At 46.4% G+C, this 17,569-nt stretch overlaps 1 protein-coding gene across 3 annotated transcripts in view; it reads right to left on the bottom strand.

Annotated features, from left to right (window-relative positions):
- The window catches only part of ATP13A5 (ATPase 13A5), a 31,721-nt gene that overhangs the window by 12,959 nt on the left and 1,193 nt on the right, over window positions 1-17,569 (bottom strand). For all 3 annotated transcript variants that reach the window (XM_040567096.1, XM_040567097.1, XM_040567098.1), the window contains exons 2-15: window positions 14,301-14,474; window positions 13,169-13,315; window positions 12,891-12,961; window positions 12,734-12,814; window positions 12,113-12,182; window positions 10,185-10,319; window positions 7,777-7,849; window positions 6,835-6,966; window positions 6,040-6,210; window positions 5,668-5,825; window positions 5,251-5,439; window positions 4,946-5,007; window positions 2,328-2,478; window positions 1,006-1,089 (exon numbers count right to left, since the gene is read on the bottom strand). In XM_040567096.1, the coding sequence (XP_040423030.1) occupies window positions 1,006-1,089; window positions 2,328-2,478; window positions 4,946-5,007; window positions 5,251-5,439; window positions 5,668-5,825; window positions 6,040-6,210; window positions 6,835-6,966; window positions 7,777-7,849; window positions 10,185-10,319; window positions 12,113-12,182; window positions 12,734-12,814; window positions 12,891-12,961; window positions 13,169-13,315; window positions 14,301-14,474 (1,698 nt within the window). The remainder of the gene's footprint in view (window positions 1-1,005; window positions 1,090-2,327; window positions 2,479-4,945; window positions 5,008-5,250; window positions 5,440-5,667; window positions 5,826-6,039; window positions 6,211-6,834; window positions 6,967-7,776; window positions 7,850-10,184; window positions 10,320-12,112; window positions 12,183-12,733; window positions 12,815-12,890; window positions 12,962-13,168; window positions 13,316-14,300; window positions 14,475-17,569) is intronic.

The raw sequence follows: 17,569 nt of genomic DNA, 5'->3' as shown, positions 1-17,569 counted from the left end.
CTCATTTGAGCCTTTCTGGCTTAGGTGATTTATTATTGTTAGGAGACAATTTTAGTATTTTCTGGCTATAGGATCAGATCACCGATAACAAGTTTAGGAACCACAGTTTCAAAAACAGTGGCTTCCCAGCATACTTCCCAGGAACCTCAGTGTTTTTCTTAATATTCAACTTGTTTTCTGGGCTTTGTCCCAGGTTTTCTCTTAGCAACCACATACTGATGCAATATTCCAGGAGTTACAGACAGAGGAACTGAAAATTGATGTTACAGTGACGTTACCAAGGGAACAGAGCAATGCTAGAAATAAGATTGTTCTCCATGTTGCCACAGCACTGTCTTTGTGGTACTGCTGACAGAAATCACCGCTCTTCTGCTGGGAAGAAGCTGTCTGGGTTAATGCACAGGCTGGAAATGTAACAATTTTCAGCCATCAAAACACGGAGCTCCTGCCTGGATTTTCAAGAGATGGGGTGAAGCAAACAACACCATGCTTTGGGGTGAGGCTGGTGAATCTGCCGGTAGGGTCGCACAACCATTAGCAGTAAACTTATGGTCCATGTTCCTAGCTGCAGTGCCCCAACCTTACAGTGCCTCTTCCTGCAGATAAAGTCCTGCTTTAGACATTTTTCTAGATTGCAAGCTTTCTTTACACTGGTCTCCAGTTAGACTTGTCATATAGCTTCATTATGTCAGCAGTTTTATCGGGTGAGGAAACAGAAGTCTGTATCTGTTATTAGTGCAAATAGCAGAGCTGGAAATGGGAGGGTTTTAGGCACAAGAGCCCTTCTGGAAGCTCAGGAGCAGCTCCCCCAATTTAATCAGAATCTGCTTTTCTGGTCCTCAGCTTCCAGGCACTCTGTTTGCAGGGAAGATGCACCACGGGACCAAGAGTGGAGGAAAGGCATATTGCAGCCAGGAGCCCAGGTAAACAGTGCATGTACTAGAAGCTTCACAAGCTGGATGTTGAAAGCACAAAATATTCATTCCCAGAAAGAGCCGGACTCACGCTGCTGGCCTTCGGCCCCGGTCTAACGACACAGGTGTGAAGAGCACCAGCCCCATCCTGAGACGTGTTGGACTCTTCTATCTCCTGTACAGGAAAAAAAAAGCATTATTTCTGACGCTTCATGCTTTGTATTTTTTGGCTTCACACCTGTCTGTTAAAAACAGGGATGGCAGCACATGACAGCATGTTTCCCCTTTGCTGTTGCCACCCAGCTGCCACAGTGTTTTGTTGTAATTTATGAGGTCTTTCTATCCATCATCACTGACAACCTCCCTGCAGTCATGTCTTTAGCAGAAGCCTACAGGGCACTGCATCTTTAGACTTGATGAGAGGAAAAAACTTGTGTCAAATTTTGTTTTCTCTAAATTCAAGTCCCGCAGAAATTTAATGTCATAGCAACAAAAGGAAAAGAGAACTAATCCCTATCTAGCTGGTTTTATCTTCCAGTCTCCTGCTTTAAAAGACTCTCACTGATGTTCTGTGCAGAAACAGGGTGGCAGTTTTAGGTGTAGGATGCTTTAGCCCTCCATCTTTGCTACTTTGTGTACTGCCAAGGTTCATTCCCCCTCATTGTCCCCTTCTGCTGTTGTGTGGCTCTGCTGCTGCTTGTCCTTCCATCAGCCCGATGCCTTCCCGCAGTGCTTCTGCGAGAGCTGCATCTGTTTTATGTATTGATTCAAGTCTCTTGAGGAAAAGCTTGAAGGAGAAGAGATGATGGGGCAGTTAACTACAGTGACCCCAGAGCCCTTGCAGGCTGGGATGGGGGGAAGCAGCACCTTTCCTTCCCATGCCTTTCCCCTCCTGCCCCCCCCAGCACAACCCTCCCCATCACTGCAGGTGTGCCCCGAGGCTCAGCCTCTCGCCCCCTCCCCAGCTGTCTTGCTGTTCATTCAGCCTTAGGCTCCAGCCCTGGCTTCTCCATAGGGATGTCCCTTTGCAAATCAGAGAAAACAGCCCTCAGCACAAGGGCACAGAAACCTGCCCGCATGCTTCCTCGGCTGACCTGTGCTGTGCTTGTAGCCAGCAGCGCAGTCTGAGCCCCTGCTTCCAGCAGCAAGGCTCCCCCTCTGCTTCATTACAGTCCAACATTTCCAGACCAAATTAAAAGAGCAAACACAGGCTTCCCTGAGGAAAATGATTGCTAGACTATCAAAAAAAACAGTTGCAGTGCTGCAAATTTGCCATGAGATTAGTAGGGATAACAGCAAATTCCAGCTGTTGTGACCAGGAGTGAAAGGGGTTCCCCTACAGACATGCCTTTGAGCTTGGCCTTGACCCGGGGGCTGTGCTTTGGAGGTTGCAGAGGACACGAGTCACGTTACCCAGTGCGTGCCCTCAAACATTTTCAAGTCCAGTGGATCTCCTTGAATCTTCTTATCCAAAACCACCAGGGAATGGCAGCTCACCATGGCTCCGCACACAGGTCCCCAGGGCAGAGGAGTGCTGGATGGAAATTTGTGAATTTCCTGAAACCTGGTTAAAAGCAGAAGGTTAATGGGACTGATAACAAGAAGGATGCAGAGAAGCTCCCAGCTAGCACATACAGGTGCAGCTTTGCTGCATTTAGTGGTGCTGAGCCCCAAAACAGCAAGCAACGTGCTGTCCTACCCTTCCTTCTGATAACAGCTCAGGGGCACTAAGGAGGCCAAAATGTTCCCAGTAATTAATTGTCATGAGTTCAGCTTGATGCAAAGTAACTGAGAAGGGAAAAGAGAGGGGCTGGTACAGGCCTCCTTAGCAATTGCTGTTTGGTATTAGAGCAGAGAAGATGCTATCAGGAAGAAAACAACTTGCAGCAGAGATCTCCAAGGCATTTAGCAATATAGCCTTGGAGAGCCTCCACTTCCACGGGTAGATCTTCCATCTGCAAACCCACAGACACCAGATGCTTGTCCCTCACCTTGGTTTTAAAAAATGGGTAAGCCAGACTTCTATTGAGTTACTTGAGGCACACTATTAAAGATCCATGTCCCGATTTATTTCTGTGGAAAGCCTTGAGATTTATTCCCTCCCTGGCCCTGCAGTACAGGCTGAGCACGTGTGCAGCTGGGCTGGGTGAAGACTCTGTTATTTCACCATGAAAATTATTTCTCAGTCTTCTCACAGACACATTTTTTCCTTCTAAGAAACTGGCTGGCTGACAAGCTGTGTCTGCCAGACCAGAACACAGCCCATTACCATTTAGGCTGGCATGTTAAGGAGAAATTTAAATAAGTTTTATTTACCTTTGATCACCACTAGCATCCCCTGTTTCTAAAACAGGCACAGTGAAATGCATCTGGAAGCAAGCAGCATGACAGCTCGCAGCTCTATTAAAAGGAACAATGAATCCCAGGACCTGTCATCCCTCTGGGCCGTCAGAGTCTGTTCTGTTTCCAGCAAATTATACCTTGTTCTCAGGCTGGTCATAATTGGCTTATTAATTAATTAATACTTGAGAGACACCGTGAAAATGCTAAACAACGTAAAACCAACAAACATTTGTATCTTATTAAACATACAATAGGCTATTTTGCAAGTGGAATGAAATTCCTTTACTGTCATTGCCTCACAGTATTCAGATTAGCTGACAGCTAGTCTTATAATGTGTTTAAGAATGTGAATATTTAAGAAAGAGTAATTATGTAAATACACTAATGAGATCAACACAGCCAGCGATAGCTCCTCCTCGCATTCTGGCAAGCCACCAGCACTGGTTCCCAGCTGGGCATAGATTTGACATGTCAGCAAAGACAGACTTATGTTCTGACACCTCACAGAGTTCCTTATTACAAGGATTTATTCTAATATACGGGTCCAATTTTGCTCTGCTGCTCACATGAGCAGATACTACCTGCAAGGCTACCTTGGTGGAAATCCCTCTGGCATTTGCCTGCCTCCTGGGGGGCTCCCAGCCCATCCAACATCCCCTGCTCAGCATGGCCTCCCTGGGACACTGGATGGGCACCAAGAAGGGACCATGCTATCTGCCTGCAGTTTGGCCCTGCTGGAGGAATATTTTATCAGTTGACACTTATTAATCTCTTCTCATTAATTTGCATCAGATAGCAATTTTCTCTGTCCTTTGAGGAAGTATGTGATTTTTCTCCCACAATGAATTCATCCTATCATTCATTATAGCATGATTATCTCTGTGGTGTTGAGGTATCTTATATATTAACAGCAACTAATGAAATCCAGGAGTAGATATGGGTGTGTGATTTGTCCTGGCCACTGCAAAAGATTAATATTTTGAGTTGGCTTAACATGCAGGTTGCACTTCAGAGCTGAAGTCTGTTATTGTATTTTAATAATATGAATTAAATAGTATAACTCTGGATATGGGCAAGTTTAATATTTGCATACTGGATATCTCTTGAGGCTTTCAGTGCTCCTTGGGCTTGGATTTGAGATGGAGCATGCCAGGGCTATGAGGGAGTCTGTAAGGACACCTAAGCTTTGCAGGTCTGATCTGTGGTCTCATGGATTTTTGCAGTGTTTACAGAAGGTAGACGAGATTTGACAGGCACTGAAGATAGCAACACTTCATTTCAACAGAAGGAGCATTATCCTAACCCTTAAAGGATGAAAGGTTTATTGAACAGATTAAGAATATTTATTGAACTATGCTGTGAATGACATAATTGAAAAGCTCTGTGCATATTCTCCAAATCCCCACAGAGTAATTAAAAGCACTCACGCTGCTGCTGGCTTCTCGACCACGCGTTTGTCTTGAATTAGCAGCTGCACTCACCACTACACCAGCCACTGTATTTGCAAGGAAGGAGCTGAGCAGAGGGCAGGGATCTTCACTTCCCTGTCTCCCCCAAGCTACCCACCTCTTGCTGCATGTTCTTTGCCGTCTCTCCCCATCCCATGCAACCACCTCTCTGCCAACCTGACTGCTGGGCAGTACCTCCGCACTGGAGATGGGTTCCCTCTAAAGGAAATCCTTCCTTACCGGCTTCCCTCAGAAGGGAGGACACCCCACAGGTCCAGTCCATCTTCTGTTAGTGTGCCTGTCTAAAATGAGATAAATGGCCATTACCCTTTTCCTTCCCACCCCTTCCCCTGACACATCACCAGAACTCTTTTCTGGGCAGGGTAGGGAAAGCCTCATGCCACCAGAGTCACCCTGCCCCACAGGCACCTGCAGAGGATGTTTTCATGGGGGCAGGTGAGGGGAGATTGGGGAGAAATAAAAATAAGTAAAATAACCACTGTGCATTCCCCCAGCATCTTTGAGTGCCCCAGAAAGTGCCTTACTTTGTCAAAGCAAACAAGGTTGATCTGCCCGCAGATATTAATCCTCTGTGGAGTGATGCAGAAAATCATCTTTTTCTTCAGCCTCCTTTGGGCATAAACAGTGCCTGTGGTCAAGGCAGCAGGGATGGCGGGAGGCACAGCCACGGTGAGGAGGAGGAGGGCCATAGCCACTACTTCTGCCACCAGCTTCTGCAAGCAGCCAGAGCAACAGGTGGTGGGAGGGGGGCAAAAGCCCCCTGGGGTCCCTCCTGCCACAGAGCAACGCACCCCAAGCTCTGACCATGGATTTATTCTCCTTCTTTCTGTCCCATCCCCCCGTGCACACACTTCTGGCATCAGCAGACTTGACTGCAAAGCAGAAGATATTCCAGCGGCCTCGGAGCTGGCGCACAGCCTGGGGGCATTGACTGTACTTACTTGGTGGTATGTGAACACGCACACGGTGTAGATCAGTCCCAGCACACCGATGGCAGAGAGGCCTATGATGAACTTGAAGGCATCTCTGTAGAGCTGGAAGTTCATGGGCTTGGGGTAGAGGATGGATCTCACCAAGTCACCTTTAGCGGTGTTGAACCCTGCGTGAAGACACGAGCCTTACGTCGCACTGGTGACAAAGCAGTGGCATGGTGAACCAGTTCTGTCAGAAATGGATGGCACTGCACAGGCCTCAGCCATCAGGTGGCAACAAGGACCGCTCAGGTGTGGCAGGGCTACAAGGAGACACCAGCTCTCCTATCAGCCTCATGGGAAGCCATTTTCCCCAATCTGGTCAAAAAACAAAGGACATACCAGTTTGCAGCACCACGGCTCTCACTGGCCCTCTGCCAGTTGGCTTCATCTGTATGACTTCAGTCCCACAGAAGAGGACATGTCTCCGGTAGTCCTCCATGCTGTGTGTTTTCCAGGGCATTGGACTCTCCATGAGAGGCAAGGGGGTTTTAGTAACCGGAATACTTTCACCTGAGAACAGCAGCATGCAGCTTCACTTAAAGGGGATTTAAGAGTCTTATCAGATTGTGCATATTAAAAAATAACAGCGCCCTTTTAGGTGCTTAAACTTACCTGACTAATGAGCTTGCTTAAGTACTTACAGATGTGGATTTGTGGTGACAGCCATTACAGTTTTCATGTCAGAGTCCATCTGATGGCTTCTCTGAGCATTTTCTGTCAATGGGCTTGGGACAAATTTCACCCCTGGCCCAAGTTCAGGCCTTGCAGTGGCTCAGTGTTTGCTATAATGCTGACTCATGTGCTCATACATGGCCTGCTTGAACCAAATCACTGCAAGATCGGAATCCAAAAAGCCAGAAAATACATATTCATTGTATTTGAATTATTTCACTTTCTGCTCCTGACTGTATTTTAATCCTACTTCTGTGTGTGTGTGGATAAGAAATATATATTACACAGTGGCAGTGTTCAAAAGCCCAAGACAACTGTGAATTATTCAAGCCACAGTTTTCCCACCTCCTGCTGCACACTATTCTAATAAATAGTAAACAATTTGCTGTCAGAACAGAGAGAGACATCTCCCTGACAGAGAACCTGCACAGGGTGTTAACATTTCAAACTCCAAGGCTGCACCTGGGAGCATCCCTTCATTCACAACGCAGCTCCCATCAATCAGGACAGCATCACATGGCAGAGAGAGCTTTTTTCTGTCTAAAAGAAACACATCTCCTGGGACTAAGTAACGAGACTCCAGCTCTTTGCAACCTGTAGAATAATATGAAAATGGACTTCATTTGTGCTCAAGTTCTGAGCTATAAAAAAACAAGTTTCAAAACACACAACATCACAAAACTTCTACACTGCATGATTTAAGACCAGTGCCTTTTAGAAATAAAACTGACTGAAAAGCAACAGCACAAAGGTAAGCCTTTGTCTGAACATCTTCCTCCAAGTGGGTATCTGCAGTTTTACTGGCTTAGCGTCCGCAAAATGCTGACCTCAAAAGCCTATCTAAGGCCCTTACATCTCCCATCAACCCTAGGAATTGCATATCCGAGCACCTTTGGGAGGCAAAAATACTATAACCCCCTATTTTATGGACAAGGAACTGAGACACAGGCAAGGAAGCGTGTACCTCAGTGGGAGCCATTTATCCAGACTCCACTCCTCGAGACTCGCTCGCAAGCTACTTGACAAGCTTGTGAAAGCAGCCTGTAGCAGGGCAGGGAAGCAGATCTCTGAAGACCAGAGTTGTTATCTGGTTGCTTGTTTGGGAAATTAAGTTTTCCAAGCTTTTCCCAACTCTCAACACAAATTACTAGGCTTGCCTGTATCATTACAGATGCTGCAGATACTGGTGATAATGACACAGATGCATCATTACCGCATCGCATAGGCTGTGCCCGCAGTTCTCGCTGTCCTGCCCGGCTCACCTCCCTCTGCCCTATTCTCCCTGCAGCTCGCCCTTCACGTTTCAGCCATGGAAACCAAGAGGAGCTGTGCAATTCCAGATACATTTCAACACATCAGTTAATTACACAGGCCTGTGAGGAAAATGAGACTCAGATGACTCACCTTCACTCTTCATGCAGACTGTAACCTGGACTTTGTTATGCTCCTCAACAAGGTCATGCAGCTTAGTAGACTGCTGTTGATGGGAAAGTGATAGCAGTGTTGAAACACCAACACTCAAGCTGAGCAGCATGTTACGATTCACTGATCATGTTAATATCATAGAAACTGAGCTCTGCTGAGTTATCCAGGGGAGTTTTCACATCTCTCTTTAGAAGTCAGGATGCTGATTCATAGTTAACCTAGAACGAGCTGCTGTAGAGACTTGGACCAAATTTTCAATTTGCTTTCACTCATTCCATTGTAACCTCCCTTGTCTTTCATGGGGCTATCCCTGCTTCATAACAGAGCAAGTCTCCTCAGCTGCAACACTGCTACCTGCAGCCCCTTGGTAAGGGGCTTCTTTTTGCTCAACAGTCTTATCCTTGCTAGGAGGCTTCCAACAAAACAACCCAGTTGTAAAGACTGCCATTACAACACTGCTGTTGCAAGAAGAAAAATTCTAATTTGACTGGGTGTCTGTGCTTTGCGTGTTTTTGCAATCTAATGCGGACAATTATGTACCCTGAGATAATGATGAAGTCAGCTGTCATTGCAAGACCATTAGAGAGAGAATGCACTATCTTGATTTAGAAGTTGCAATTGCAAAAAAAAAAAAAAAACTAATCCCCAAGTGTGGATTTCTTCATTAGCATTGTTCTTGTGAGGATGTCAAACCAGTTTGAAGAATATCCGGAGGCCCCAAACATTGTAATTCTTCCTGCCAAAGTTATCAGTCACACAATAAAACTGGCATTGCCAAGAAAAGCTGAACGGACCGTATCTGTTCTTGGTGCTCTGCAATACCAGGGCACGACATCACCACTTTAGGGATAAGGGTACTCTTAAAGGGATGCAAGTGCTTGTTCAACACGGGAGTGCTATTCATCCTACATGACACATACAGATTTTAGCCTGAGATACAGAAGTGGCATTCATGGCCAACACACCTGTGCTGGCAAGAGCCCCAGCTATTCACAAAGTGCTCGCTGAGACCGGCATGAGGCTGGAACAAGGCAGCAATACAAGCATGCCCTTGGCAGCGAGGGTGCGTGGTGCATGGAGTGCCGTGTCAGCAGAGCACTGCAGTGAGCACACGCTGCCCAAAGGCCCTCAAGCCCAGGGACCCACACAGGAGCTTGCTGTGCCCCCCAGCAGCCCATGGAGAAGAGGGGTCAGCTCAGCCCACAGCCAACTCCCCCAAAGACAAATCATTACCTCCCCTGGGCAGCATTTCGCAGAGCAGCCTGCTGTATGCTTGGCTCAAGAAGCTGTTCCCATGGCTGAATCTGGCCCCTGACCAGTCATTTAGTGCAGGAAGACTGGTTTGAGCAGTGCCTTTGGAGGCAACGTGAGCTGTGCCTGTCTTTGAAACAGCACACAAGTGCTCAGGCTGGCTTTGAGCAGGACTGCCAGCCCTTCACACCCCATGGCTGCCTTCCCATCACCCCAGCACCACCTGCAACATGTCACTCCATCCATGGGAGCTGTGCACCTCAGCACTGTCCACTAATCCCTGCATTCTTCCTGCAGATTAACAAAACATTCACTAGGACTCTGTTCCTTTTTGCTTTTAAATCTTGACAATGCAGAGGAATGCAGTAAGTAAAATCCAGAACTGTCTAAAATGTTGCCTGCCAGACTTCTGTTCCTATCACTTTACTTTTTTCTGTATTTTCATTTGTATATTTTCTCTCTTCTTCCTTATCACACCTTTTTTACCATGTGGTTTTTGCCTTCCTTGTTTATTTAAAGTGAGCTCAGAGACTAAGGAAGTGGTTTCCAAATTCCCTGCAAGTGTTCTGCACTTTCAGCAGGAAGCTGCAGGCACCTCACCTGCCTGAATGCAGAGACTCAATGGCATGCAGCCACTGTGTAAGGCTCACCTTGATCTATGTTCCTCTGCCACAGAGGCTGAAGATTTCAGCCATCACAGATGAGTGCTTTAGGTCAAAAGGTGAATGAGCTGAGACTACTAGAAAATGCTTCTAAGCAGTAAAATCTGTGACAGAAGTGTTGAACAACTTTGAGAATTAAAAAAAAAAGTCATGCTTCTTTTTGCTGTTAAGACCCCGCTATTCAGCGGACCTTAAAGGAAGTCAAGTCTCCTGAAATTACAGTAGCAACCAGACTCATGGGTGCAGTCCACCGTCTTAAAGTCCTGTGAACCCCAAGTGTCAAGACTTCAGTCCTCTTTAATTCTTGGGAAGATCAGGACCACTATGTCTTTACCTTTTACTCTTCTGTAGTAGCAAATCTGCAGCAATACCTCAGAGTACAGAGTAATAAAAAAAAAAATACCCAGAAAGAGCACAGAAATAGCTACTTATCATGGCTGTGAAGAAGTCGCTAGCAGGCTGCACGGCACTCACCTGTCGGAGGTCATACACGGTTAGGCCAACAGAAATGATCGACAGGACTATGATAGCCACCGAATATTCAATGTAGCCTTGGCTCAGCCACAGCGTGAGAGTGAAGGCTTGGAATACATAGAAGGGGTTTAAAATCTGCAAACAGAAATGTAACAGTTGTCAGGGGATGGACATAACACTGGGCAGCAGAGACAGGGTGTAGGAAGAAGGGAGAACATTTCATTACTATGTCTAGGAGTCTTCAACACCAACTTGAAGGATTGTTTTGCCATCACAAGACAATGTTTTCATGGTTGTTTTAGAGCATTAATAGCCCCCACCTCTGAGTTTACCAGCTTACATGTAACTCATGGTATTTGTAATTAAAAGCTGGTGCTAACCAGTAACTGTGCAGCAGCAACTAGGATGGCAACTTAAAGCCAGTCTTAAGGGACTTTAGTCAGTTGGTTTCCCACTGTAACTATCTAACAAAGGTGACCTTAACGTTGCCCTTTCTAGGTAATCTCTACACAGATGGGAGAGAAAGAGGGAAGAAGAACGAATTGCAGTAATTGTCTTTAATATTTTGTGATGTAAGAATGTCAGTGTGGATATACTTATTTACAAGAAGAAAAATCTCAGAAAAAAATAAGGGTCTGTGGGGCCATCAGTCTCAGACTGCAGCTAAATTGAAGGCTTGATTTTCTCTCACTTTCATACTTTTGGCTACTCTACCTTGTGACAGTTCTACAATACTGGTCATCACTCACTTTAATGCATTATACTAAAACAGGCAACAAGCCCCACTGAAATTCAACTCAGAATATAATTGTGGTTATTGTGGTATCTAACTAACAACAAAAGAGACTAAATTTTTCAGAGAATTGCCCACTATGCAGTGTGTCTGAAGGAGTGACAGACTTTTGTGTAGAACTGATATAACTAAAATAGCCACCAAAAGAGGTGTCTGCATAAGGATTAGAATTGAATTATTCATCTGACAAATTTGGTCCCTTGATGAAAATTTAATGCACTCTTCAACATTCACTAGGACAAAGAGACAGACACTAAATCAGGATGCCAGCCTTCAACCACTGACGCTGTATCTGGACTGAAATACCACCAGCTTACAAGGACCACTCTGCCTTCAGGCACCACCATCAATATTTCAATCACGAAGCTTCAGACTTGGATGGAAGTGCAAAGTTCAGATTAAATAAACTTTTTTAGAGTGCTACACTGGAGTTCTCTTCAAGATCATCTCCAGAGGGCACTGAAAAGTTGGTGATATGAAATCCAACCAATTTCAGGGGCCCTGGAGCTTTTCACGTATTTTGTGGGGTTTCAAAAAACTCCTCTTGAAGTTCAGAAATGTGCTGATAGATACTAGCTTGGAGCCCCATCATTCATAGCTCTTTTCTATTTCAGAAATACTGATGTGGTATCCATAATCCATTAATGTGAACACTGATGACATGATATCCTGTATGCAAAGCCTCTGCTTACAGGTTGGAAAAAATTTTATGTCTACCATTTCTATATGCAAACTCGGCCAGTAGCCATCCACGTGTCTCTCCTCTTATCCACAAGATGTGTTTTCTCCTCTGTGGAGGAAGGATAGTCTTGCAGTATGTCCTTGTTGACAAAGGAAAAGTGTGCCTTGCCTCTATGCCATAGGAGAAAAGGAAGTTGCTAGGTGAATAAAGCAATTACAAGAATTTTGCAAGTGTTTTAAGCACACTCCTGATTTACACTGCTGTTGAGGCCACAAGCTCAGCAGCAGAATTTCTGATGTTTTATACTACATTTGGACTGTTAAAACGTAAAGGAGGTTCACTAACTTTCCTGTCTCATGCCTATGAAGCATCAATTGCTCCATCCCAGAGTGCCCAGGCAGTCTCAAAATCACTTCATACCTGTCCTACTCAACGCCAGTCTGACTTACTAACCTCTTTAAAAAGTAGCTTCCAAATGGGGCGAATTTCAACTTCAATGGCATTAGGCCCACACACCAGCTGCCTGTAGGAAGGGAGAGAAGAGTTCCCCATGTTATAGCTTAGTCACACAGGTAAGACTTCATACAGAAAGCTGTGTGCCCAAATAATATTAACAATTATCTAAACAGGTAACTCCTGGGGACACAGCTGGCTGAGCAGGACAAATAAATCTGTCAAGAAGCTATTGTATCTGAGAGGATTTTACCCAGAGGCGGAAGTTTGCTATTTCCTTGTTGAAAAGATTGTCAGTTTGCTGCTAAGTCCCACGATGAGCTCTCTGGAGGGCTTTTAAGGAGACGCTGGCAAGGTAAGCCAGTCAAGGCTTGCTGTGCCCTGAACCCAAGCTGGAACTGGTGGTGTTTTCCCCAGACTTACTTTGGCATCACTCAGAACACAAAAAGCTCAATAAGGTGTGGGGATAATGATTTTGCACCTTCCTGAATGCCACCCATGCAGTTTGCACTGCCTTACTACTATGGTGAGTAGCAAGAACCTCACGTGAAATTAATACAGAGAATTAATAGGTCATATGGTCATAATTAGCTCAGGTATCAACTCATATGTAGACTGTACCTGATCTTCTGGTCTTCCCTTGTCAGGCCAGCTCCAAACTTGTGGTGTATGCTGTGACATGTATTGCTGTCTTCTAATGATCTGGGTGAACAGAAGAGGGTTCACACAGGGGACTCCCCCACTACAAAGTATTTTATAACAGGTTGCTGACACTCACCCAACTCTCTTGAACTGTTTTACAGAAAAGTCCCAAATGTAACGAATTTTCTGCACCCGTATACATCTCACCTGCAAGATCAAACAGCAGAAATTCCTTTTGACTTTCAGGGAAAACCACCTCGCTATGTTACAGAAACGGTTCCCCTTGTCTTAGGAGAAAGCTTCAGCTTATGAAAACAGGATTTGCAGGAAGATGCTGACAGAGCATTTTGGGGAGCCTCCAGGTGCCTTGACTCCTTAGTTCACCCATCATCTTACTGCCATGTTTCTCCTTACCTTTAATTGTGGCTTCTTTACAGCTCTGTTTATAACAGAGTCTTTATCAGCTACGAGAGGACATTCTGAATTACTGCCATCAGGCAGTGGCAATGCAGACAAATCAATCCAGGTCACCTTCTTCCGGGTGCATCTGTGAAACTCATCCTAAGGAAACAGAGCCCAGTTTACTGACAACCCCAAATGTTGCCTGAGATAATGCTTCCTGACTCTGAGAAGTACATATGAGATTCCCAGAGAACAGCAGCACCGTGGCATCATTGCAATCATAGCAAGTGTAAGCCCATAGCAACAGGGATGCTGGGTATCGGTGCTTTAGCACCGATCAGTAAAGCACTTTGAAGTCAATCACACAGTCATCTCCATTTGCTGTGATTCATGCTTCGGAGGAATTTCAGAGAAGATGAAACCAAGCCAGATGTGCTTCAATAGCTACTGGGTGGATATTCAGTCTATGGACCAGACTAGAGCTAGCTGGAAGTAAAAGCTTTCTGAAATATTTTTAGTGTGGACATTGAATCCTCAGCACCAGCTCCTGTGCTCTGCAGATCTCCTATAATGCTGTGTTACTTCTTATACATCCACAGCTAACAGCAACTCAGCTTTACTGTTACAGATGCACTTGTCAGACTGAATTGTCCTTTAATCACTTTAGTCTCATCTAACTAGTTACAATAAGCAGTAGATTACTCTTTTAGTGGTTTGAGTGCATTTATATTAGGGATATCATTGCAATATTGACCATTAAGTGTTTTAAGTATTTGCTTTGATAGAATTGTGTTAGGTTTTACTTTATAGTGATGGAGTCCCAGAATACAACTAATGCCTAAAATCTAGCTCTCCAAAACCCATCTCCTCAACATTCTCTGATAACTTCAAAGCAGAAAGGTTACTATCAGATGCAATTTTTGAAGATGATCCCTCCTGCAAAGGCAGTTGGCTCTACCTCTTGTACATAGAGGATGGGAAGAGGCAGAGCTGCACTGAAGCTTGACTCATCCCTGCCCCTACACTTCCAAATGTGGAGAGTGTTAGTAGCCTGCTGCGTCATGCAGGCACAGGAAGACAAGCTGCCCCATTTGGGAAAGCAATAGGTTCTGCAAACAGCAGTAAGGTATGAGGGCGAACCTACGGTGGTTCTGAGCAGAACTACATCCGCCTCTTCCAAGCTGCAGGGGATGCAGTTTGCCCACACATCCCATTCTGGCTTCCAGTAGAACAGCAGCAGCAGAGCCCCACAGGACAAGATGTATCCAGCAATGCACAAGGCCTTGCGGCAGCCTTGGGTTTTGTAGCCAAAAATCTCCTGTACAGCAAAGAGAAAGCACTCTTTGTTAACAAGCTTGACCTTGGCATTTGTTCATCAGAAAGCTCAAGCTTATTGAAAAGAAACACTGGTGACTGAGGCCCTCATAGCAGCCTGAGGTCATTTTAGGAAATTAGAGTTTGCTGATTGATGTGGCATAGTTAAGCACGCGGAGCTGCTGGAAGGAGGAGGATGCCAGGCTGCTGCCGACAGAGGAGCGGTCTTGTGTCAGCTCTCCGAGAATTTCTGAGAAATTAACTCTGGTCTGGAGCTTTTAACATCAAGACCTGTCACAGTAACATGTCTTTCTGCAGTGTCAGCACCTGTCTGCAACCCAGGCAAATGTCTCCATGTGAGCTCAGTGCCAAAGCCCACCTTGCAGAGGAGGAACAGAACAGACTCTGCCTGGGGGAGAGAAAATGGCCGAGCCCCACACAAGTCCTCTCAGGTGCCAGGTACTGTACCTACCGGCGTGTTACCCTCCACCATGCATGCTGTACCTTGAAAATGAGTACATAAGGGCCCTTTTGGCTTTGTATGCCCCGCTTACTCACCAGCAGCCGTGTCTGTGCCTTTCTGCCTGCCCCTGGGCACCAGAGCAGGAACCCAGGCAGCCCCCACGACGGGGCTCCCTCTGTGACACCCATGCTAGTGTAACTTGTGTAAACACTTACTTGGGACAAGAGCTTTTGTTTGTTTAAGGCTGAAGTGAAAACCTGACAAATGATTATTTCATTTTTGTGTTGGAGCTTCCACTGGAAATAAAACCATTGCCCCAGTGAGGTGTCTCCCTTTCTGCTGCAGCAATCCCCTTCGTTTCCCCATACAGGGTGCTTCCTGGCCATCTCTTGGCTCCCTTCCCTGCCCCAAAAAGCCCAGCAACATCCCCCAGGGCTGCTGGCAAGGGCAGGGGTGCAGGGAGGCAGCCGCAGCATCACCCTCATTGCTCTGGGGTGCTGCTGGACAGGCCCCTGCAAGAAGCTGCAGGAGGAGCCTGGCACCATCACCTGGGTGAGACACCTGAGCCAGAGCTCACATAGCTGTACCCACACTGTGTGGCCACTGGAGCGTGAGGCACCTGCCCCCAAGGAGGCTTTCACTGATTCTGCAGTTGTAGGCAGAGGTAGGCAGTAAAAGGAAATGTTCCTTTATATCTACGTGCGACTACACTGCAGGGTCTGGGTGTTTTCCAGAGGAGCTTGCCAATTAAACTACACAATGTGACATGGGAGCATAACCTGCTATTGACACAGCATCTGCATTTGAGAAGTGGCAGGGAAATGTTATTTTAAAATGTAAAAAGTGTAAAAATGAGGAAGTCCCACATCTGAATTACACACCAGAGAAATGACAGAAGGAAGGCTGGCGCTTTACAGGATAGAATACGCAACAAGGCAGAGCTCCTTGGTGAGGGCTTGTACCAACAATTACACAGGTTCAAGTTCAGGTATAATTTTAAAGTGATTAAAAAGCAGTGGAGTAAGCACCTATTCAGTTTTAAGTGAGCAATTAACTTGATTTATCTGAACTCTGATCATAATCAACATAAACTAAGCTGAAATCAATGCAATTCAGCTGAAATAAAGATAATCATGCAGCCCTTGTACCAGCTAGCAAAATCCATTACAAAATGGCACTGCAGCTTTTAAAGGTGCAACATGCAAAATATTATTTTTTTGAAGGGCACCAAAGTTTAAGCCAATAACCACAGATGTTTTCAGGGTTGGAGGACAAACCAGTGTCCATAGCTAGGGAAATTCACAGCAATCTTCATTTGCTTGCCTTTAAATAGCAACATTTTTATGAATAAATGACAAAGGCATGCCTGGAAAGCAGGAAGGCTGGTGCAATAGCTGGGACCACAGCTCACCCACAAAGCAGTGGAGAGAGTCAAGACCTCAGACAACGCTTGAGAAGAGCCACAGTGTTAGGACTAGGTGGGTGCAAAGCTGGGAGCTGCCCATCCAGCTGTTCAACTGCACAACGGGGCTGAGCCCGGGCATGAACCCAAGCAGAGGGACAGAGCAGTCAGTTCTGATACAGCCACAACACACAGCTGAACAGCCGGACCATCCTGCACCAGCTGGGTACAAGGGAACCCCTGCTAACACACAACCCGTGCCCAGAGACTGCACGCTCAGTGCTCACAAGGTTGTGCCAAGAGCCAGAGCTGCGGGAACCCCTGTTCACTGCAGGACTGCCCTGATGAGCCAGCACCTGCCTGCACAAGGAACAGTCCCCAAGAAGTGCAGCACCTGGAAACAAACAAGACAGGAAGAGGACGTGTTACAAAAAGCAATGCCCAGCCTGAGCCAGGCAGCCTTGCACAATGCATGCTGTGTCAGCAGCCTCCAGGGCAGAGCCAGGGCCCTTCCCTGCCAGCAGGGCTGCAGCCACAGGCTGGATGGGGTGAGGGAGGCATCTCCTGGAGGTGGGTGCAGCTCAGCTGGGAGCACTGGTTCCCAGCTAAAGGGCTGCTTGTGGCAACAGTCTCCCCCAGCCACCCTTGCTGGCCCTCCATCCCCATTAGGGAGCTGGTACTGCCACTGCTTCCTAAGCTCGTAGAAACATGCATGCTTGGAGGGCCACCTCCCCACACCAGCTAGTGACATCCTGAAGGACGCTGCCTGTAGCTATACATGACACAGAGGATCACTTGCTAAATCCTTACCTGTCTCCCAGGACACATTTTTGATTTTGTGCTGAATCCAGCCCACTTCAGCCAGCCTGAGCTCCCTAGTCTGAGCTGTACATGCAGCAGGCAAAACCCAGCAAGGATTTACCAGAGGCAGCCAGCAGTGCTGAAGCCCCACCACTATTAGTAGCCCTGTGAGCAAACCTGGTGCAGAGACACAGGTGTGCTCTGTGGGGCAGCATCTCCCCCACCTGTGCATGCCCTCAGTGCCTGCGTCACCATAATGCAGGCATTTTCTCAGTCCCCAAGGCTGGGCAGTGACACTGAGCAGTTGCTGGGAAGCCTCTGCTAGTGTCCATCTGCTTGCAGAGGACAGAGGATCCCATCGTGGGAAAAGATCACTTCTGTGCTTCCAGTGCATGCATCACATATGCAGGTAGCCCTGCACATGCATATATGC

Source organism: Cygnus olor, chromosome 9 (assembly GCF_009769625.2).
Source record: "Cygnus olor isolate bCygOlo1 chromosome 9, bCygOlo1.pri.v2, whole genome shotgun sequence".
NCBI lineage: Eukaryota > Metazoa > Chordata > Aves > Anseriformes > Anatidae > Cygnus > Cygnus olor.
Note: the sequence above shows the minus strand (reverse complement) of the source record. Positions and strands in the feature narration are given on the sequence as shown.